This window comes from Rhinatrema bivittatum, chromosome 1 (genome assembly GCF_901001135.1).
Source record: "Rhinatrema bivittatum chromosome 1, aRhiBiv1.1, whole genome shotgun sequence".
Taxonomy (NCBI): domain Eukaryota; kingdom Metazoa; phylum Chordata; class Amphibia; order Gymnophiona; family Rhinatrematidae; genus Rhinatrema; species Rhinatrema bivittatum.
In genome coordinates, this window is record NC_042615.1 from 604,503,714 (window position 1) to 604,528,317 (window position 24,604).

Below are 24,604 nucleotides of genomic sequence, written 5' to 3' on the forward strand. Positions count from 1 at the left end.
GGCCAAGAAGAAATGAGGACACCTGAGAGGTGTGTGTATATGTGAATGAGAGAAAGAGAGCCTGCATATGTGGATGAGAGAGAGAACACTTGCATGTGTGTATGAGAGAGAGCAAGAGCCTGCATGTGTATGTGAAAGAATGAGATCCTGCATGTAAGCTGAAAGAGAGAAAGCCTGCATGTGTGCATGAGAGTAAGCGCCTGCATATATGTGAGAGCTGCATGTGTATTAGAGAGAGCAAGTGTGCCTGCATACTGGGAGTGCCTGCATGTGTATGAGAGTGACTGCATGTGTATAAGAGAGACAGCCTGCATGTGTATGAGAGAGAGCACCTGCATCAGTATAAGAGAGTTTGCTTGCATGTGTATGAGAGCTGTATGTGTACATGAAAGAAGGCCTGTATGTGTGTGTGAGAGCCTTTGAGTATGCATGAAAGAGAGTGCCTACCTGTGGGGCGGATTTTAAAAGGCCCGCGCACGCCGGCGCGCCTATTTTGCATAGGCCGCCGGCACGCGTAAAGCCGCCGGCGCGCGTAAAGCCCCGGGACGTGTGTAAGTCCCGGGGCTTTCGAAAAGGGGCGGGAGGGGGAGTGTCCGGGGCGTTCCCGAAACGACGTGGTGTTTCAGGGGCGTGCCGCGGCATTTCGGGGGCAGGCCCGAGGTGTGGCGCCGGCCCGGGGGCATGGTCGAGGCCTCCAGACCAGCCCCCGGGACTGGAGGACGGAGTGGGGCTGCCGGCCGATGCGCGCAAAGTTATGCCTGCTTTCAGAAGGCATAACTTTGCCGACAAAGGTAGGGGGGGGGTTTAGATAGGGCCGGGGGGGTGGGATAGGTAGGGGAAGGGAGGGCGAAGGAAAGTTCCCTCCGAGGCCGCTCTGAAATCGGAGTGGCCTCGGAGGGAACGGAGGCAGGCTGCGCAGCTCGGCACGCGCAGGCTGCCGATTTTGCGCAGCCTTGCGCACGCCGACTCCGGATTTTATAAGATACGCGCGTATCTTATAAAATCCAGCGTACTTTTGTTCACGCCTGCTGCGCGAACAAAAGTACGCGCTCGCGTAACTTTTGAAGATCTACCTCAGCGTGTATGAGAGAGACCCTGAATATGTGCATGAGAGTGAATGCCTGCATATATGTGAGAGCTGCATGTGTATTAGAGAGAGCGAGTGTGCCTGCATGCTGGGAGTGCCTGCTTGTGTATGAGAGTGGCTGAATATATTTAAGAGAGTCAGCCTGCATGTGTATGAGAGAGAAAGTGCCTATGCGTGTGAAGAAGAGAGAGGATAAAGATTATATGGCCCCCTTCCCCCAAATTCACAACAATCTCTGGGAAATCAAAAGATGATAGGTATGTATTTATTTAATGGTATGGAGATCTGGAGACTTTTAAATTAATTTTTTATTATTTTAAATTTTGGGGTGTTATTTCATGTTGTTTTGAAATATTTTATTGGTGTTTGGGAAATATTAGAACAAATTGATGTGACTTTTTAAATCATTTGGGGCTCAATATTGATAGATGGCCGTTTAAGTAACTTGGCCAGATGTAACTTATCCAGCTAAATTACATAGTATATTCAGCGGCACGGCTATGTCACTGAATATATGCTTATATATTTGTACTTAGCCATATAAGTTATAGCCGGTTAACTTATGCGGCCAAGACCAAATATTGCTATTTAGCTGCATTAGTTATGCGGCTATGTCACTCTACCCACCTCCCACCCACAAATTATGCAGCTAACTTTTTACCTATATAAGGGACATATGTAGCTAAGCAGCAACCGCTAAATGTAAGTACATATTCAGTGGCTGCTACTTAACCACATAAGTCCTATTTATCTGGCTAAGGTAGCACTGAACACGCTTTGAATATCAGGCCTCCTATGTTTGTCGGCTGTTCTGAATATTTATTCTTTTCATACTTTTAATATTATGAATGATGTCTTATATCTCTTGATATTATTGCTTTATATTTTGTGAGGAATGATTATGTTTCTGTTTGCATTGTTGCACTGCACAATACAGTCAGGTTTGTTGTAGCTACCAGAGCATGTTTGTGAGCGAGAGAGAACAAGTGAGCCAATGAGCATATGTTTGAGCAAGAGGACTATTTAAGCCAGTGGGACTTTGTGTGAGTGTAAAAGAGAATGATTGAGCCAGTGAGCATTTGTATGAGCAAGAACGAGTCAGTGAATATAAGGTGGATTTTCAAAGGACCGCATGCATAAAAAGAGGAGTTTACGCATGTGTCCGGGCCTTGCGTGCATTTTAAAATGGGCCTGGCCACGTGCATAAACTCCGCTTTTTATGCGTACGGACCAGGCTTAAAAAAGGGCCAGACTGGGGGCAAGGGTTTGGGCTGAGGGGGTGGGGAGGGAGGGCAGGAAAGAGACCGGCCGGGACAGTGGCCATTAACCGCTGTCCCGGGGAAGCGCACGCCAGCAGCTGGCGGGCATGCGGAAACTTCTTCTGCTCAGGTGGAGCAGTAAGTAGAAAAATAAAAAACTTTCAAGACAATATAAGGGAGTTTGAGAATGAACATGTATGTTAGAGAGAGAAGAAAGTTTGTGCATATCTCCCACTCCTTACTAATCCAAGACAATCTCAGGGTGACTGGAATCTAAAGTTCCTAGGTACAGAGAGCAGGAGATTTATTTTAGCTTTAATTTTAATTATTGGGTTGTGTTTGCTGTGTCTGCTATTTTGAAATATTTAATAGATTTAAGAGAAACATTTAAAGTTGTTTTCATCCCTACTATTTATTAGATGTTCTGTTAGTCATCTGTTTTGAAATAGTTTTTTTATTAGTATGGTTAAATATTATGATGGAATTATATTTCTTGATTTTGTTTTATGAGGAACAGTGATGTTTCTGTTTTTGCACTACTGCACTGCATATGAGTCTGCTGAGTACCAGGAGGGGAGAGGGGACTGGGGAGCATGATTTCTGGGATTGGGAGTGGGGAGTTAATGGGGAGTATGATTGCTGGGGACTGGTAAGGTAAGAGAGGGAGACTGCTATTGCTTCTGTTTCTCTGAGATAGAAAGTGGAAAGAATTTGTTTTTTTCTCTGTCATTTTTGGGACATGTGCATGTGAATATTTCTATATTTTTACAGTACAGGAAAAATGTTTTTATTTCTCTGATGTTATACTGCAAGCAGAGTCTGACTTTTTGGGTTTTCAGGTCAGCTTTGGTCTCCATATTTCACTTTCTAATTTATGGTCAGTTATTCCGTATTTAGTGAGGGGATATTATTTTTTATTAGTATAGTTAACTATTATGATGGAATTATATTTCTTGAATTTTCTGAACAGGAAACATTTTCCCCAGTCTCAGCCAGAGACTTCTGTAGTTCTTGTAAAGTAATATTAAGCCTCAAGTAGCCTTTTGCAAGTGTCCTTAACCCAGGATTTGATCCAGCTAAAGAATGTCTGCAGGCTCAGCACTTTATTTGCATAAATAAAAAATGTTTAGGACCAATGCATAAAATATGGACTAAATGAAGGAAAAGAGAAACATTCTCTTTAGCCATTGAGACATGACAAATAAGCCCTAAAATATAAGATGTCCAAAAAAGTGTTTCATATATACATATTTAGTTATCATTTTGTTGAGGAAAGGCTATATATGAGATATTGTATGTCACAGGAGATTTTATTGACAGTGTCTTTGTAAGACCAAACTGTTTCCTCTTTACAATGGTGAACCTAACGGTACCACAAAGGATATTCAAACACTTTGAGATTTTCTTTTAGAGAGAAAATGGAAAAAATATACAAGGCTGAGCAGACTTTTACAAATAAAGGGGGCCATTTATCAAATTGCGTTAGAGCGTTAGGGCCTTAACGCCAGCGATAACACCATAATGCATGTGATAAATACCGCATTGCAAAATATGTATGCAAATTTGAAACTTTTTTTTCATGTGGGAGGAGTAAATGGAAATGAGGGCTGTTTAACTTTGCATGTGATAAATCGTGGGATTTAATGCCAGAAATGACTAGACTTTTTTCCTGAGTGCTATGCCTGCAGTAGATGTGCGTTATGGCCAAAATGGGATTTATTGCAAATCCAGTTTCAGGAGGGGAGAGGGAGAGGGGAGAGGAGGGGAAGGGAGGAAAGAGAGAGCCTCTATGGAGGCCCACTGATTTTTTAACTCTTTATACCACTGTAAGAGGGGGCAATTTTATATGCAGAGTCATACATATGAACAGCACAATTACCATCAGTGAAGATTTTGTGTTGTTTAGCATGATGAAAGGTGAAAGAAGAGTCGATTTGTATCATGTTCTCTCTAGCTTACTTGATGCACTCTCTACCTAGCTGCAATCAAGCTAGGTAGAGAGATTATGGAACAAATCGACTTTTCTTTCAACTTTCATCACTCCAAATCACATAAAATCTTCACTGATGGTAACTGTGCTGTTCATACATATGACTGTGCATGTTAAACTACCCCCCGACACCCAACTCATCCCCCAAACTTCACCCTGAGTTACTAGTGTCCCCTCTTACAGTGGTATAAATAGTTAACGTTTTGGTAAGCCTCTACAGAGATTTTCTCTCTTTCTCTCTCTCCAGCAGTCCAAAATGTCAGGTTGCAGAAAAATGAATCTAGGCCAAATTTTGTAAAACATTATTTTATTCAGAAGATGTTATATATTTGCACAAAGTTTGGAAGTTCAATAAATAAAGAGAGAGCACCCATCCAGACCAAAATAATATTTTTTTTCATTGCTATGTTTACAGTAAGTTATTATAAAATATGTGTGACTTGATAAATGAATAATATTTTTTATTTCCCTTTAAACAAATGAATGTTTTCCAAAACGGGGTAGGGGGGGGGGGAAGTATAGTCATGTGTATAAGTGGAAGGACACCACTGGTGAAAATTTTACTCTGCACGTCCATGTGTTCTTTATTTTCATGATGGAAAGTTGGCAACCCTAGATACAACTGAAGTCCTCCAGATAAACTTACATATCTGAGTCATCCGGGTGAGTTATCCAGCTATGTTTGGCCCAGGCCTACCCCTGAATGCCACTGGTTTTTCTGGGTTCATTGTATCAGGCTAAAAGCTTACCTGGATATATCATCAGCATGGTAGGATTTTGAAATCCCCGCAGTCTGTCTGGTTAAATACCTAACTTAAGCTGGACAAACTGTCTCAGTATTGACTTATGGGATCATCATCATCCCCTGCTTCTGAAATGACACAGAATAATATAAATAATTTCATCATATTATGCTGAGCCCCAGCCAAAAACACTGAGATCCTAAATCTCTTTAGCCAGTTCCTGAGCACCAACGGCACTCTGATCCAATTCTGTTAACTTTTTATTCCAAGGATATTTCTCTTTAATTGGTGGACTGGATGGCACAGTGAATTGGCAGAGAAAACCAAAACGTTTTCTCATTAAGTCACCAACTGAAATCCAGCTCCACTTGGTAGAGACAGAAACATAAAAAAATTAAAATAAATATACATATCAAACATTAAAAATAAATGTACTGCAGCATACAAATCATAAAATAAAACAGTTATGAGCTCTGCACATTCCTCTATAATGCCATTAATTCACAACCACTAATACTTATCGGCCATATCCTGAGACTTGCATAAAATCATCAAATTATTGGATGTTATTCTATTTGTCAGCTCTTTGGCAATATTCTTTTTATTAGTATAGTTTATTATGATTGATTTATATTTCTTGATATTGTTTGTTGGATGATTTAAGAGGACTAGCTTTTAAACCAGAACAAAGGGGAAGGCCAACAGTCACTCGGCAGCTCATAGTTTGGAGGGAGATATCTTCAAAGGATACTTATGAAACAGGAGATTTAGGGCAACCTAACAGAGAGGTTCCAATAAAAACAAAAGTAGTCCATGTGCCTATAAATAAAGAATCACCTGAGCTAAAAGATTCCAAATTATCCCTATTAACTTAAAAGCATGTTGTTAATTCAAACAAAAAACACACTTTTGAAATGTCTGTATGCTAATGCCAAAAGTCTAAGAAGTAAGATGGGAGAGTTAGAGACTATAGCAGTGAATGATGAGATAGACTTAATTGGCATCTCAGAGACATGGTAGAAGGAGGATAACCAAAGCAATAGTGCTATACCAGGGTACAAATTATACTGCAATGCTAGGGAGGAACAACTTGGTAGGGGGTTGGTGCTTTATGTCCAGGATGGCCTAGAGTTCAACAGAATAAAGTTCCTGCAAGAGACTAAATGCACATTAGAATCTTTATGGGCAGAAATCCCATGTGTGTTGGGTAAGAGTATAAAGATAGGAGTATACTACCGTCCACCTGGCCAAAATGATTAAATAGACAATGAAATGCAAAGAGAAATTAGAGAAGCTAAACAAATTGATAATGTATTAATAATGGGAGAGTTCAATTACCCTAATATTGACTGGGTAAGTATAACATCAGGACATGCTAGAAAGATAAAGATCCTGAATGGAATAAATGACAGCTTTATGGAGCAATTGGTTCAGGAACCATCAAGAGAGGGAGCAACTTTAGATCTAATTCTTAGCAGAGCATAGGATTTGGTGAGAGAGGTAACGGTGGTGGGGCCACTTGGCATCAATGAGCATAGCATGATCAAATCTGAATTAAGGACTGGAAGGGGGGGGGGGGGCAATAAGTAAATCCATGGATCTAGCACTAAACTTAATGGGAAACTTTGATAAAATGAGAAAAATAGAAAAAACCTGAAAGGTGCAGTGTCAAAGGTTAAGAGTGTACAACAGGTATGGACACTGTTAACATATACCATCTTAGAAGTGCAGTCCAGATGTATTCAATGCATTAAGAAAGGGGGAAGGAAGGCCAAACAATTGCTGGCATGGTTAAAAGGTGAGGTGAACGAGGCTATTTTAGCCAAAAGATCTTCCTTCAAAAATTGGAAGAAGGATCTTTCTGAAGAAAATAGGAAAAATCAAATAAGCATTGGCAAGTTAAATGTAAAACATTGATAAGACAGGCTAAGAGAGAATTTGAAAAGAAATATATCTGAAGCAGGAAGCCTATGAGGGAGTTGGTTGGATCATTAGATGATTGAGGGGCTAAAGGGGCACATAGGGAAGATAAGGCCATTGTGGAAAAGCTAAATGAATCCTTTGCTTCAGTGTTTGCAGTTGAGGATGTTGGAGAGATGCCCATTCTGGAGACAGTTTTCAAGGGTGACAATTCAGATTAACTGAAATAAATCACAGTGAATGTAAAAGATGTAGACCAGACTGACAAACTTAAGACTAGCAAATCATCTGGACTGGATAGCATACACCCTAGAGTTCTGAAAGAATGAAAAAATGAAATCTCAGACCTATTTCAATTAATTTGTAACCTATCATTAAAATCATCCATTGCACCTGAAGATTGGAAGATGGCCAATGTAACCCCGAAATTTAAAAAGAGTACAGGGGTGATCTGGGAAACTACAGACCAATGAGCCTGACTTCAGTGCTGGAAAAAATTATGGAAACGCTTATAAAAAATAAAATCAGAAAACATTTAGATAGACACGGTTTAATGGGACACAGCCAGCATGGATTTACTCAAGGGAAGTATTGTCTCACAAATCTCCTACATTTTTTTGAAGGGGTAAATAAGCATGTGGGCAAAGGTGAACTGGTAGATATGGTGTATTTGGATTTTTAGTAGGCAGGCATTCAACAAAGTCCCACATGAGAGGCTTCTAAGAAAACCAAAAAGTCATGAGACAGGAGGCGATGTCCTTTTGTGGATTGCAAGCTGGTTAAAAGACAGGAAACAGAAAGTAGGATTAAATTGTCTATTTTCATAGTGGAAAAAGGTAAACAGTGGAGTGCCTCAGGGATCTGAACTTGAACCGGTGCTTTTTAATAAATATATATATATAAATGATCTGGAAAGGGGTACAGTGAGTGAGGTGATCAAATTTGCAAATGACACAAAATTATTCAGAGTAGTTAAATCACAAGCAAATTGTGATAAAATGGAAGAGGACCTTTCTAGACTGAAAGATTGGGTGTCCATATGTCAGATGAAATAGAATGTGTGCAGGTGCAAAGTGATGCATATAGGGAAAAATAACCCATGCTATAGTTACGCGATGTTAGGGTCCATATTAGGAGTTACCACCCAGGAAAAAGATCTGGGCGTTATAGTTGATATTACATAGAAATTGTCAGCTCAGTGTACTGTGGCAGTCAAAAAAACAAACAGAATTTTAGGAATTATTAGGAAAGGAATGACAAAACAGAGAATGCTCCATGGTGAGACCACAACTTGAATACTGTATGCAATTCTAATCACCACATCTCAAAAAAAGATATAGCTGCATTGGAGAAAGTCAGAGAAGGGCAATCAAAATAATAAAGGGCATGGAATGGCTCCTCTTTGACGAAAGGCTAAAGAAGTTAGGGCTGTTCAGCTTGGAGAACAGACAGCTAAGGGGGAATATGATAGAGGTTTACAAAATCACGAAAATACTTGAACATTTAAATGTGAATAAGTTATTTACTCTTTTGGATAATAGAAGGACTAAGGTGAATACCATGAAGTTAGCAAATAGCACATTTAAAATAAATTGGAGAAAATTCTTTTTTATTCAACGCACAATTAAGCTCTGGAATTCATTGCTAGAGGATGTGATTAAAGCAGTAAATGTAGCTGGCATTAAAAAAGATTTGGATAAGTTCCTGGAGAAGTGTATGTTAATCAATAGGGAATAGCCACTGCTTATTGCCGCCATTAGTAGCATGGGATCTGTTTAATGTTTGGGTACTTGCCAGGTACTTGTGACTTAGATTGGCCACTGTAGAAACAGGATACTGGGCTTACTGGTCCCTTGGTCAGATCTGGTATGGCATATCTTATGTTCCTATGGTGATGTTTCTATTTTCCCACTTCCGCATTGCATACAGAGTCTGGCTTATTGCAGTTTCCAGATCAGTTTCTATCTACACATTTCTATTTATACTTTATGGTTTCTTTATTCTGTATCTGGTGAGGGTATGTCTGTGTTTTGCATGTGTGACCTAAGTAGGGTATTCTGCTAGTGCGTAGTTTCTATGTAGGGATTTGTAGCAGTTTTGTTTGTTCTGCTTCCCTAATAGGAGGTGTTGCTGGGCCTCGTGTAATATTTGCAGCATTGCCTTTTCATAGATAGGGTTGTTCCTGTTTGAATCCTTGCTGTTAATACTGTTTTGGTAAGGGAAGTTTACTATATTGTTATTGTCATTCATTTATCTTTATCTTTTGGTTTTCTTAGGGCCAAACCCACACCTAGCACACATTATAAGGTTTAATACCATATGGGTTACAAGTATCTTTTTCTGAATAGTTTTCTATGTGGCACCACAACAGTGAATGATTTCTGCACAATTTATGAATTTTGGATCTGCAGATGTGGTAAGATAAGATCAGAGGGTATGTTAGTTTTGATAGTTTGGATTGCCAGAGGGAGCAGAGTTTTTTTGGCAGGGAAATGGGGTCTGCGGCAGAGTGAGAGACTGATAGTGTCTCTTGTATGTTGGTTATTGAGAAAACAACAAAAATTCTGTGTTAAAAAAAAAAAACAGAGGGGGCAGCAAAAACATTAGCATTGGCTAATGGCTCTGGTACTGGGAAACACCAGTCAGAAGAGTGTTGGAATAATCAATTCAGCTGGTGATAAGTGCATGGAATATGGTAGCTAGGTTGTGTTGACCAAAGTAGTTGGCAGATCTGGCGAAGATACATGTAGGAAGCTTTTATTACCTTAGAGATGTGGGATTCCAAAGTGAGATTTTTGTCAAACTGAATCGCAAGACTTCATACTGTTTCTTTGAGAAGAAGCGAGATTCCTGACAGTGATAGTAGAGAAAGCAGGGGATGATCTTGGAAGCTTAGTCAGAGGAGTTCAGGTTTAAGGGATTTAGTTTAAGCTAATGGTTGCAGAGCAAATGGGCTACTGCAGTTAAACAGTTATTCAGATTAGCCACGGAGGAGGCTTGATCAGATTTAATTTTGATACAGAGTTGGATGTCATGTACCAACAGATGGCATTTGATGCCAAAAGATTGGATAAAGTCACAGATTGGTTAAATGCACACATTGAAGAAGATAGGAGAGAGAACAGATTCCTGTGGCTCTCCACGGTTGAGATATTTAGGATTGGATGGTTTGTTGGCCCAAGAGACAGTTTGTCTTCTGTTAGAAAGAAAAGACTCAGTCCATTTAAGGGCAGTACCTTCAATGTCAATGTTTCTTAAGTGCTGGATCAGAAGTCTATGATCAAATATATCAAATGCAGCAGAAAGATCTAATAGAACTAGGATAGAATCTCCTTATTCATCTGCACTGAGATGAATACTATTGGACTGATTCAGTTCCACAACCTTTCCTGAAGTTGGATTGGTGAGGATGCTGGATATTGGTCTCCTCCAGGAAGTCAAGGAACTGGAAGTAAAGCACTTTATCTACTAGTTTGGACAGAAAGAGGAGGCTGGAGACTGAGCCATAATGGTCGATTATTTTGGGATCAGAGCCTGGTTTCTTTAGGATGGGTTTGATGATTGCCTTATAGATATTATTGTGCTGTGCCGTGAGCACTAGTTGGTAAGGCATTCTATAAATAAAATGCTATACTATATAAAATGAGTCGAGAGACACAATTACCACTAGTTGGAACTCTTTTCTATTATCCCCTGGTAAGTTCAACATATTTGTCCACATTTATTTCCCATGATCTTAATCCTTGTTTCTATATAGTATCCTTTAGAGGTTGCTATAAATAAATCATTCTAACACATCCATCATTCATCTGCAATGACAGAATTAAGCTAATAGCTGACTCTGTATAAAAGGTTGCAAGTTCTGTAATAACCAGAAGTCCTGGTGGAAATGGAGGTTTTCAAGTCACTGGATTTGTCTGGCAGGGTATCTAAGAGACCACATGCTTGGAAAATGGGGTCAGGCTGACATTAGCAGCTATTAAGACTTGTGAATAGATATAGGAAGGAAGGGGTGGAGTACTGTGTGTGAACTAAATGAGGATCGTGTATACTCATCTAATTATGCAGACTTTTTTTCTGCCGTCATTTACTATGTTCTGAATTCCTTTCTTTTTTTATATTAGTTTTTCAAATGTGCCATATGAGTGCCTCTATTAAACAAGGATGTTTTTTATGCTTCTTCTCTAGCTCTCATAATGTCTGCTTAATATATTTTCTTTCTAAGTCGTGGTATGAACACAGTGTTACAATATATATCACCAGTTTTCCAGCTATCACAATTATCTTTCTTTGTATGATTACAAACAGCTGGATTCAGAAAGCCCATTCCACTGTGATATCAGTCTTTTAAATATCACATCTGCAAAACATTTGGCATAGTCTTCCATACTTACTCTTCTGTGTCTCTCATTCCAGCATTTGACATGGAGGATCATCATTAATGCTTTCTTTGCTCTTTGGCTATTTTTGGATATCTTCTGTTTCTAATTTTTTATCACTTTTCTTTTTTGAGTTGGTTTTAATGGATCAAGTTCGCTTTTTCTCCTCCAGTTTGTAGTTTCACAAGGCTCAGTCCTGGGAACCTCACTTTCTTGTCAATATACTTAGAAAGTGAGTGCTTTGATCACTCCTTTTGGTTTGCTGTAGCATCAGTTCGCAAATGATACAAAGATGTTTTGTTCCTTTGTTCATTTCATTTACTATGTCATATATAATTCAATTTAAATTCATCCAGATGTTGCTATGAAAACACATATTGTCACAGACAGCTGCTGAAAAGAAATTAACAAATAGATTACAATTATGTTTTCCTCCTAGGAAGTGAATAATTCCCTAAATATCCTTGTGACTGTAACACATTTTTAAACTGTTTTTTTGTTTGCAAATAATTCACAGAGTAACATAGTAAATGATGGCAGAAAAAGATCAAAATGACCCATCCACTTTACCCAGCAAGTTATTTAGGGTTGTAACTGTCGCTTCATGCAAGTTATCCCCATGCAGAAAAGTTATCACAGGTTACCCCAGTTCTCCATTTCTATCCTCTTGCCATTAGGGGTCCTCTGTGTTTATCCCACGCCCTTTTGAATTCAGTTACCATTTTTGTCTTCACTATCTTCTCCAGGAGGATATTCCAGGAATCCAACATTATTTCCATGAAAAAATATTTCCTTACATTGTTCCTAAGTCTACCTTCCTAGAACTTAATATCATGACCTTTAATTTTACAGATTCCTTTCCACGGGAAAAAGGTATGCTGTTTGTGCATTTTTAATACCTTTCAGGAATTTAAAAGTCTGTATCATACGTCCCCATGCTGCCTTTGCTCTAGGATATATATATATATTTAGGTCCTCAAGTTTCATCTTACATAACTTTCAGTGCTGACCCTGTACCATTTTGGTTGCCATTCTCTGCACTCCTTCTCTCTCTCTCTCCTTTTTTAGTTAACAGCCTCCAGGACTGAACATGGTACTCTAGGTGAGGCCTCACTAATGACCTGTGCAGGGGCATTATAACCTCTTTTTCCTGCTGGATATGCCTCTCTCTCTATACAGCCGTTGGCCCTAGTCACCATCTTGTCACATCTTCAGACTATCACATACTATCACCCCCAGGTTCTCTCTCCCGGACCATGCACATCAATCTCTCTCCCCTTCCCCCCATCAAGTACAGCTTCTTTGGATTTCTGCAGCTCAAATACATGACTCAGCAGTTTTTGGCATTGAATCTTAACTAACAAGCTATCAATCACTCCTCAGGCTTTCTTAGATAACTTCTCATTTCTTTGTGCCTTCAGGCTTGTTGCAGATTTTAGTGTCATCTGCAAAAAGACAAACTTTTCCTTCTAATCCCTCTGCAATATCACTCACAAAGATATTGGACAGCATTGGCCCCAAAATCAATCCCTGAAGTACCCCACTACTAATCACTCTTCTCCCCTGACAGGGAATTCTATTTACCACTACTCACTGTCATCTATCAGTCAACAAATTTACAATCCAGTCCACCACCTTGGAACCCACTTTCAGGTTGCTCATTTTATTCACCAGCTTCCTGTGTGGGGCTATATTAAAAGCTTTGCTACTAAGAAAACTAAAAAGTCATGGGATAGGAGGCGATGTCTTTTCGTGGATTACAAGCTGATTAAAAGACAGGAACCAGAGAGTAGGATTAAATGATCAGTTTTCTCAATGGAAAAGGTAAACAGTGGAGTGCCTCAGGGATCTGTACTTGGACCGATGCTTTTCAATATATATATAAATGATCTGGAAAGGAATACTACAAGTGAAATTATCAAATTTGCGGATGATACAAAATTATTCAGAGTAGTTAAATCACAAGCGGATTGTGCTACATTACAGGAGGACCTTGCAAGACTAGAAGATTGGGCATCCAAATGGCAGATGAAATTTAATGTGGACAAGTGCAAGGTGTTGCAAATAGGGAAAAATAATAGGGATGTGAATCGTTTTTTGACGATTTAAAACAATCGTCAGATATATTTTAAATCGTCAAAAATCGTTAGAGCCGTGATACAATAACAATTTCCCCGATTTATCGTCAAAAAATCATAAATCGGGGGAGGGGGAGGGCGGGAAAACCGGCACCCTAAAACCCACCCCGACCCTTTAAAATAAATCCCCCACCCTCCCGAAGCCCCCCAAAATGTTTTAAATTACCTGGGGTCCAGTGGGGGGGTCCCGGCGTGATCTCCCGCTCTCGGGCCACGGCTGCATTAAAAGAAATGGCGCCGGTGGCCCTTTGCCCTTACCATATGACAGGGCAAAGGTAGAGCCGGCGCCATTTTGGTTCCTGTCATCCGACGTCATGAGTGCAGGAGATCGCTCCCGGACCCCCGCTGGACCCCCAGGGACTTTTGGCCAGCTTGGGGGGGCCTCCTGACCCCCACAAGACTTGCCAAAAGTCCAGCGGGGGTCCGAAAGTGACCTCCTGCACGCGGACCGTATTGCCAATATTCAAAATGGCGCCGGCGCTACTTTTGCCCTCACTATGTCGACATAGTGAGGGCAAAAGTCAAAATGGTGCCAGCGCTACATTTGCCCTCACCAGTGAGGGCAAAAATAAAGGGATTTATTTTAAAGGGTCGGGGTGGGTTTTAGGGTGCCGGTTTTCCCGCCCTCCCCCGATTTACGATTTTTTACGATTTAAAAAAAACAAAAACCATGACGATCAGATTTCCCTCCCCCCCAGCCAAAATCAATCGTTAAGACGATCGATCACCCGATTCACATCCCTAAAAAATAACCCTTGCTGTAGTTACACGATGTTAGGTTCCATATTAGGAGCTACCACCCAGGAAAAAGATCTAGGCATCATAGTGGATAATAATTTAAAATCGTCGGCTCAGTGTGCTGCAGCAGTCAAAAAAGCAAACAGAATGTTAGGAATTATTAGGAAGGGAATGGTTAATAAAACGGAAAATGTCATAATGCCTCTATATCGCTCCATGGTGAGACCGCACCTTGAATACTGTGTACAATTCTGGTCGCTGCATCTCCAAAAAGATATAGTTGTGATGGAGAAGGTACAGAGAAGGGCAACCCAAATGATAAAGGGGATGGAACAGCTCCCCTGTGAGGAAAGGCTGAAGAGGTTAGGGCTGTTCAGCTTGGAGAACAGATGGCAGAGGGGGGATATGATAGAGGTCTTTAAGATTATGAGAGGTCTTGAATGAGTAGATGTGAATTGGTTATTTACACTTTCGAATAATAGAAGGACTAGGGGGCATTCCATGAAGTTAGCAAGTAGCACATTTAAGACTAATCGTAGAAAATTCTTTTTCACTCAACGCACAATAAAGCTCTGGAATTTGTTGCCACAGGATGTGGTTACTGCAGTTAGTGTAGCTGGGTTCAAAAAAGGTTTGGATAAGTTCTTGGAGAAGTCCTTTAACAGCTATTAATCAAGTTTACTTAGGGAATAGCCACTGCTATTAATTGCATCAGTAACATGGGGTTTTCTTAGTGTTTGGGTAATTGCCAGGTTCTTGTGGCCTGGTTTGGCCTCTGTTGGAAACAGGATGCTGGGCTTGATGGACCCTTGGTCTAACCCAGCATGGCAATTTCTTATGTTCTTATCCAAGTAAACCACATCAAATGCCTGCCTTTGTTCTAATTCTTTATTCACCCAATCAGAAATATCAGTCAGTTTCATTTGCATGATCTTCCTTTGGTAAAACCATTCTGCCTTGGATCCTGTAACTCAGTGATGTTAGGATTTGTAGGTATGTGGGCCCCTGGGCCAACGTGAGGGATGGAACTGCCCACAGGGAGGAGCCCTATGAGCCTCACCATCGGGAGGCGAGGTCTCAGTGATGTCAGACACAGCAATGGATAGAGTCTTTATTAAGAGAAAGAGAAGCACAGCCCATGGAGCGGAAAGTGCAGGAGAGATTCTCAAAGTCAGTGTGTTGGGGTATACCCAAAGGGAGTACTTCTGTAGTGAAGATACGGCAATGGTCCGCAGAGCGGGGTACACCAATGAGGTTCCTCAGTAGAGATGATACAGTAGATGTCCGTGGAACAAGGTATGTCGATGAGGGTTCCTCCGTAGGAGCAATATGGTAGTGCCCCACAGCGCAGGGTACACCAACGAAGGTTCCTTACTTAGCGATGACACGGTAGTGGTCCGCGGAACAAGGCGCACCGATGAGGGTTCCACACTAGAGATGGTACGGTAGTGGTCCGCAGTGCGGGGTACACCGATGAGGGTTCCTCACTAGAGATGGTACGGTAAAGGTCCACAGAGCGGAGGTACTCACAGAAGTGAAGGTTCCAAGATAAACCCCTGGGAACGGTGCAGGTAGCAGTCCAAGGTGAAAGGCCCTCTGAGGAGCAGATACCCAGAGACGAGGAAAGGGCCCCCGAGAAGTGGGTACCCAGAGCATCTCACTCCGAAGAGGTAGCCACAGGAATGGGAAGCCCATAGTGAGCGAAGCGGATTCAGCAAAGAGGGAACTCGTTGCCAATTCTTCGGTAGGCAGGGCCAGCCGGCTTAAGTATCCTGGAGTAATGACATCATCGGGAGGGGACGCCCCTGAGGTTCCCGCCATGACGTGTTTAAGACTGGCCCATGTGTGCGCGCGCCTAAGGGATTCCAAGGACAAGATGGCGGTCGTCAGCATCCGTGCCATCCAAAGAGGCCCGGGAGTGGTAGGCAGGTCAGCGATAGCTGGCGAAGGCTGCTACTCAGTGGAGTCAATGCAGTAAAGAAAGAGATGAGGAAGAATGTTCGCAGCCGTCTGTGACCGACGGGTGTAACAAGTGGATTGCAGATCCTTCTTTCAGCAGAGTCTCCATTAATTTTCCCATTACTGAGGTAAAGCTAATCTTCTGTAGTTTCCAACATTTCTTCTCCACTTTTGTTAAATGGGACCACAACTTCCCTTCCCAATCTTGCAGCACCATTCCCATCGCCAAAGTTCTGTTGAATAGATCCGCCAATGGACCTGCCAGCACCTTCTGAGTTCTCATCTGTATCTCATCTGGCCCTTGGCTTTGTCCACTTTCAGTTTTGCTAGTCTCACATACTCTCATCTGTAAATGATGTGGCATTTAACCTACTCTCATGTATGCCCTTGCCAACCAGCAGCTGTCCTTCTCTAAGATTGTCTTTGGTGAATATCGAACTGAAGAATTTGTTTAGCATTTTTGCTTTACTCTCATATCTCTCTTACAGTTTGGCCTTCCTCCTTACTCTGACAGGTCTGAAAAATTTCTGTCACTTCACTTTCTGGTAGATTTTAAAACCCCTATGCACATCGAAACTAGGTGTAGTGTGCACCGCACATATTTTTAAACTCACGCAGGTGCATTCATATCTCCCACTATAAAAATCAAAAAAGGGGCAGGGTCTGGGTGAAGTCTGGGCTGGGCATAGATGGATCATAGGTGGATCATGGGCAGACCGAGTCTGTAGAATGAAGTTAGCCGGGGTCCCCTACGGTGTAACTTTATTTCAGCTATGGACAGCTTGTATGTCATGTAACAAAAGAAAATAGGCTAGTCAGCAGGGTTTTAAGGTTTGGGGGTAATAGGGTAAAAGGGAGGCAAGTTTGCTAGGTGTATTAGGAAGTCCTCTCCTTAACTGGTGCGAACTGGGATGAACTAGGAAAAAGGGCTCTTTACCTATCTTTTCCAAGCTTGACAGTATCTCCTCAAAGTACATACCCCATTTTTTTAAATCAAAATCAGTAAATCCAGTACTTTCAGCTTCTTGTGGCTTTTCTCAGTCTTGATGATTAGATCAAACCATACTGTCTGAAGATCACTGGTGCTCAAGTGAACACCTACCTGTGCATAAGAGTCACTGCTTCCATTTCTGAGTACCAAGTCCAGTATCCTTACCCTCAGGGGCTCCATCACCATTTGTTTGAGCCCAGTCCCTTGAAGGGCATCCACAATCTCTCTACTTCTTACAGATTCTGTAGGAGGATTACGCCAATCCACATCTGCAAATTAAAGTCCCCAACCAAAACCAACTCAACTTCCTTCTCATCTTTTGAATATCTTTGGCCAGATCTCTGTCCAATTCCTCCATCTGAGTTAGAGAGGTCTGTAGACCACACCTGTGTAGCTGGAAGTGCCATTACCACTTTTTAAGATGGCCCACAGTGCCACCTCCTTCCTACATGCCCCATGTATTTCACCCCTAGATTCATCAAAATGCTATAATAATGCATGGATAATGCCTTTGCTAAGAAAAAGGGGTGTGTTTATGGAAATTTTAGAATTACCACACCGTGTGGTAACATAGCACTTTGCATCAGTAGTATTGCAATAAACTTTTTACACCTCACAATAATGCCTATTTTGCATCTCATGTTGAGAGAGAGAGAGAGAGAGAGAAAGAGAGAAACAGGTCTTCATAGTAGTCAAGTATTTATATCTCTATAGGAGGGCCATCTAATAGCTTGAGGTGAGATGTTGGTGGTGGTTTAGAGGCCAGTTTTTCAGGCAGAGTGAGAGGTACAAAAACAGAGTACCATCAAGCTAGGGTGAAATAATATAGTACAAAATGTCATCTTTGAGAAACTTTCCTCACTCCAAATGACGTCCAATCTTCACCGAGGTGTACTGTGCAGTTCATACATCTCACTTTGCATGAAAAACTGGCCCCTAAACCTTAAACCACCACCATCACCTCATCTCAAGCTACTAGATGGCCCTCCTATAGATATATAAATAGCTGCACACAGGGAGGCCCTCCCTAGATGCTATCTCGCTCTTTTACTCCCCTCCCCTCTCAAGCCCAGAAATGGCTGAAATGCAATTCAAAATATTTATCGCGAATTGCATTATGGCCATAATCACACAGCTTAACGCCAGGAAAAAGGTGTAGTTATTTCCGGCTTTAAAACCATGTGATAGCATGCGTTATGCTATCGCACGGTGCATTATTGTCCCTCATTTTCATAAATCCCACCCAAACTCCTCCCTAATCCCTCCCCTTTCCAAAATTTGCATTTGTGCCATGCGCTACCATTATTATCATGTGTTAACGTCGTAACGCATTTTGATGAATGACCATGTCAATTTGCTTTGATATTATTTTTGACATAAAGAGCTACTCCTCCCCCTTTCTCAGCCTGGTATAGCCATATCCCAATGGAGGATTTTTCATCTGGGGTGTGCACATATTCTGACCACAATCAAATCTAAGTTTGAATCTGAAAATATCTGATGTCTATATACTTGGGTAGTTTGAGTTTGGTAACAAGGTTTGAACCAGACTGATTTTAATTTTCAAAAATACAGATTTATTTGGATTTGTTCAGATATATCTATGAAAATTGGCAGGGTCAAGTATTATGAATAATTTGTATGTACATGCAAATCTGTAAATAGCTGCATCCAAACTAAGTCTAAATAATCAAGGCGAACATAGAGAGATTTCTGTTGAACTCTGAAGAACCAGAATTTATATTTGAACACTATGGGGTAGATTTTAAAAAGGTGTGCGTGGGCGTACATGTGCGTGTGCTCAGGGCCGGTGCAAGGGTATTAGGCATCCTAGGCATCCCTGGGGGTAGGAAATCATTTATGTGCCTACTTTTGATTACACCAGTGGTTCTCACATCAGTCCTCGGGATGCCCCTAAACAGTCCAGTTTTCAGCATATCCTAAATGAATACACATGGATATATTTTAGGTGCACTTTTTGCCCTTTCAAAATTCTGCTGCCTGCAGTGGCGCCCCCTAAGTCTCGGTGCCCTAGGCACAGGCCTAGCTCGCCTAGTGGTTCCTCCGGCCCTGCATGCACTACCCGGCGAGCGCACATGTATTCCTGATTTTATAACTTGCGCGTGTGCGCAAATTATAAAATCAGGGGTCGGCGAGTGCAAGGGGGTGCACAATTGTGCACCTTTTGTGTGCCGAGCTGCGCTGCCTTCCCCCGTTCCTTCCCCATAACCTGACCTTCCCACCCCTTCCCCTAACCTTTCCTCCCCCTAGCACTACTCTAACGCCCCCCCCCCCCCCCCAAAATTTTTTATTTTACCTTTTGCGCCGGCCTCCGGGCAGGCGCAAGTTGCGCGCAACGGCAGGCTGCCGGCATGCAACCGGCACACTGCCGGCATGCAATCCTTCGACACAGCAGCAATGGCTGCTGTGTTGCAGACCTCTGACCCTGCCCCCGCCCCACCCCGGGACCGCCCCTTTAGTAAAGCCCCGGGACTTACACGCATTCCGGGGCTTTACGTGTGTCACCGAGCCTTTTTAAAATAGACCCAGCGCGTAATCTTTTTAAAATCTGGCCCTGTGCGAATACTGGAAGTAATTTTCCAAAGCATTTACAGACATAAATGGCCTTTTTAAAAATGATCCCAGGGGTTGTATATGTAACAGTGTATGCATCAGCAATTTTCTGCAAACTTTTCACGTACTTGAAAGAGACATCCCTGGGGGTAGGAAATCATTTATGTGCCTACTTTTGATTACACCAGTGGTTCTCACATCAGTCCTTGGGATGCCCCTAAACAGTCCAGTTTTCAGCATATCCTAAATGAATACACATGGATATATTTACCTACATTTGCTTTGAGAACCAGGTTTATGCATGCCAATATATTCATGTATATTCATTAGGGATAGCTTGAAAACCAGACTGGGTAGGGGTGTTTCTAGGACTGGTCTTTAAAATGCTATAACACAATGATTCCTTTAGAATAACTCAGAATGACACTGAATTGCATCTTAAATAGGCACATTGAAATTCACTCGAGTACCATTTTTGCCCAGTGGGACCTGTACTAGTGGTGCACAGAGGAGTAACTTCAGTGTTAAATGCGTGATAATTCACTGTATCCTAGACAATATTGGTGGAACTGAGAAACATTGACAATGAAAAATGAAATAACCTGCTTTTTTTAAAAAAAATGCATGATATTAACATAAAGGAAGGTAAGGATTCCCACGCAAGTGAATTGCACCCAGAGGAGAAAGTCTAAGCTATGCCTTGCTTATGGGGATTTTATAGTTTTACATCAGAAAAAAAATGGAAGAGCATACACAAAAAATAAATAATTAAATACTTGTGAACCTGTATTTCTTAAATGTTTGAGCAATGCATTTTTTCCAGAGATTTACATTTTCCTAAACTGAATAGCAATGATTCAGGAAAGGATTCAAAAGAAAAAAAAAGCACATTATTATTGGAGAAAAAGATCTGGATTATCAGGTTTATGTTTAATGAGGATTATCTTCCATTAAAGTTATATTTTATATAGTGAGAAGTATAAAAGCATTAGTTTTTGGGAGGGGGGGTTACATTTTTGTGATGAAAATTCAAGACTACGACTTAGCAAATCCTCTTTATTCAATTCAAAGTAAAAGTCATATGATTATATCTTTTTAGGTTTGCAAGAGAACTATTGTACTTCACTTTAGATTAATGGGCTTCCAAACTCAGCCTAGACAATTTCCACCTGCTTTGATTTTCAGGGCAACCGAGGTATGCAAATAACACCCAGTTCATAGGTAACTGTATGCAAATATATATAGGGGGAATGTACAAACCTGCAAGGAGTTTGCAAGCTTTTCACCCATGGACCTGCAAGCTAGTGTTCAAATGGAGCCCCACCCCACTGAGAATTTGGACCGGGAGGAGTCCCTCCTGCTTTCCAACAAGCACAAGGTACTTGCAGTAAAATATGCACAGAGATTTGAAAATGAAATGCCCGCGTGCCCTTTATCCCGCCTGACCCATTTATTTTTGCCATGTCAGAGCGTGCATACTTTTGGCATTGCTCTTGTAATGAATAATACTTATGAATCTCTTGATAAGACCCAGTTGAGAGTCTCAAGAACAGAGTTAGGAGCCATTACTCCACAAAAGAATACTGCAGTTCCTATCCTTAATAGCTGTGGACAAAAAAGGTGAACTCACTAAGGTGCGTGACACCTTTAGCAATGTCACTCATACTGTTGTGCACTATAAATTGCAAAAGCCTCCATTGTAATCGTATTTATTAATGATTAATAATATCCATTATTTCATGATAACTAAATAGCACATTATTGTATTAATGCTTTGAAAATCACTTGAGTCCCTGATATAATTGCTGCCTGCCTATTATCTGACAGACATTACCACAGCATGGATGAATTCAGCCACTATGACTTGCTCGATGCAAGTTCACATAGGAAAGTTGCCGAGGGGCACAAAGCAAGCTTTTGTCTGGAAGACAGCTCTTGTGATTATGGATACTACAGGCGATTTGCGTGCACAGCACATACTCAGGTAAGGTTTCTTTAGGAATGTTTCCCAGGCCAGAAGCTGACTTGCTGATCTGCCTCCTTCACTCAGGTTTCCAGTCCTCATCCCCGCACGCTTCTTTGTGGCATGCCCTTTGCAGCTTGCTCCTTGAAGTAGATTTGCCCTTTCAGAAGTATCTCTCCCTTTCCAGCCACCTCCCACACATCAACACCAGTTTACTTAGATTTATATTACGCTTTTCCATTCTATGTGCAAGGTGGATTACAAATTCAGATAAAAGTCAGTAGATAATAAAGCATAACAATTACAAAACACCAAGGTCTACAAAATCATGAAATGACTTGAACAGGTTAATGCAAATTGATTATTTACTCTCTCAGATGATAGAAGCATTAGGGGGCACTCCATGAAGTTAGCAAGTAGCTCATTTAAAACAAATCATAAAAAAATCTTTTTCACTCAGCGCATAGTTAAGCTCTGGAATTGATTGCCAGAGGATGTGGTTATGGCAGTTAGTGTAACTGGGTTTAAAAAAAGTTTGGATAACTTCCTAGAGGAAAAATCCAAAAACTGCTATCAATTAATAAGCAATAGTAGCTTGAGATCTATTTAATGTTTGGGTACTTGCCAGGTACTTGGATTGGCCACTTATTAGAAACAGATAATGGGCTTGATGGACCCTTGGTCTGACCCAGCTTGGCATATCTTATGTTCTTATGACAAAATTTATGATATAAATATATAAATTGTAAGAATCTCAGAACAATATTAAAACAAATTTAAAATAGAAAAAAACATAGACTAATACAGCTTAGATTATAAATCAAAGGAATGAGTTCAAGTCAAATTTTCTCAAAATTGATAGTGCGATATACATATCAAAGTTTCCAGGTACTGGAGCAGCTTCCTGCAACCGAGTGTGGGACCCAGCCTCCCCTAAGCTGACCAAAGAGTACTAGTATAAATGCTTGCTATTTCTACATCCCATCCTGTTTCCAGTCCTGGACACAAATAACATATGTATTCAAAGAACTCACTATATTACAGAGGAAAGTTTTCTTATTTCTTTGATGGTTGACCATATGAGAAAGTGGTCTACTCTGCATATTGAAGAATATTAAGGGACAGTATATTTTCACATCCAAGATGTTAGAAACAGGCACCACTATGTCTACATTTAGGGGCGGATTTTCAGAGCCCTGCTCGCGTAAATCCGCCCGGATTTACGCGAGCAGGGCCCTGCGCGCCGGTGCGCCTATTTTACATAGGCCCACCGGCGCGCGCAGAGCCCCGGGACTCGCGTAAGTCCCGGGGTTCTCCGAGGGGGGCATGTCGGGGGCGTATCGGGGGGCGGTCCCTGTCGGCGCGCCGTTTTGGGGGCGTGTCGGCAGCATTTTGGGGGCGGGTACGGGGGGCGTGGCTACGGCCCTGGGCGGTCCGGGGGTGTGGCCGCGCCCTCCGTACCCGCCCCCAGGTCGCGGCCCGGCGCGGAGGAGGCCCGCTGGCGCGCGGGGATTTACGCCTCCCTCTGGGAGGCGTAAATCCCCCAACAAAGGTAAGGGGGGGGGTTAGACAGGGCCGGGCGGGTGGGTTAGGTAGAGGAAGGGATGGGAAGGTTAGGGGAGGGTGTTAGAGGATTCCCTCCGAGGCCGCTCCGATTTCGGAGCGGCCTCGGAGGGAACGGGGGTAGGCCGCGCGGCTCGGCGCGCGCCGGCTATACAAAATTGATAGCCTTGCGCGCGCCGACCCAGGTTTTTTAGTAGATACGCGCGGCTCCGCGCGTATCTACTAAAATCCAGCTTACTTTTGTTTGCGCCTGGAGCGCAAACAAAAGTAAGCTATTCGCGGAGTTTTGAAGATCCGCCCCTTAAGGCTCCAGTTCACATTAGCTAGACATACCTCGTGTAGCATTTATAAATGTCTTTCCTGATTCTAGTAGGGACAACATCGGCATTGGCACCGAAGAGGATAAAAAGGAAAAAGAAAACACATATTATTTCCCTTCAGCAATTTACCGTATTTTTCGCTCCATAAGACGCACTTTTTTTCCCCCAAAGGTGGGGGGAAAATGTATGTGCGTCTTATGGAGCGAATATAAAAAAAAAAAACCAAACAAAAATCTAACAAACACCCCCCCCCGACTCCCCCAAGACCTGCCGACTTAATTTCCTACAACCCCCCCCCCTCCTGACCCCCCCCCCCCAAGACCTGACAAATTAATTTCCTGCAACCCCCCACCCTCCTGACCCCCCCAAGACCTGCCAAACGTCCCTGGTGGTCCAGCGGGGGTCCGGGAATGATCTCCTGGGCGTGGGCCGTCGGCTGCCAGTAAACAAAATGGCGCCGACGGCCCTATGCCCTCACTATGTCACTGAGACCGACCAATAGCAGCGGTCGGTCTCAGTGACATAGTGAGGGCATAGGGCCGTCGGCGCCATTTTGTTTACTGGCAGCCGACGGCCCTATGCCCTCACTATGTCACTGAGACCGATCGCTGCTATTGGTCGGTCTCAGTGACATAGTGAGGGCATAGGGCCGTCGGCTGCCAGTAAACAAAATGGCGCCGACGGCCCTATGCCCTCACTATGTCACTGAGACCGACCAATAGCAGCGGTCGGTCTCAGTGACATAGTGAGGGCATAGGGCCGTCGGCGCCATTTTGTTTACTGGCAGCCGACGGCTCACGCCCAGGAGATCGTTCCCGGACCGCTCCTGGACCCCCGCTGGACCACCAGGGACGTTTGGCAGGTCTTGGGGGGGTCAGGAGGGTGGCGGGTTGCAGGAAATTAATTCGGCAGGTCTTGGGGGGGTCAGGAGGGTGGGGGGTTGCAGGAAATTAATTCGGCAGGTCTTGGGGGGGTCAGGG

The 24,604-nt window shown here is 42.3% G+C and overlaps 1 protein-coding gene across 2 annotated transcripts in view; it reads left to right on the forward strand.

Annotated features, from left to right (window-relative positions):
* The window catches only part of LOX (lysyl oxidase), a 55,684-nt gene that overhangs the window by 12,356 nt on the left and 18,724 nt on the right, over window positions 1–24,604 (forward strand). For both annotated transcript variants that reach the window (XM_029620061.1, XM_029620052.1), the window contains exon 4: window positions 21,606–21,762. In XM_029620061.1, coding sequence (XP_029475921.1) covers window positions 21,606–21,762 — 157 coding nt within the window. The remainder of the gene's footprint in view (window positions 1–21,605; window positions 21,763–24,604) is intronic.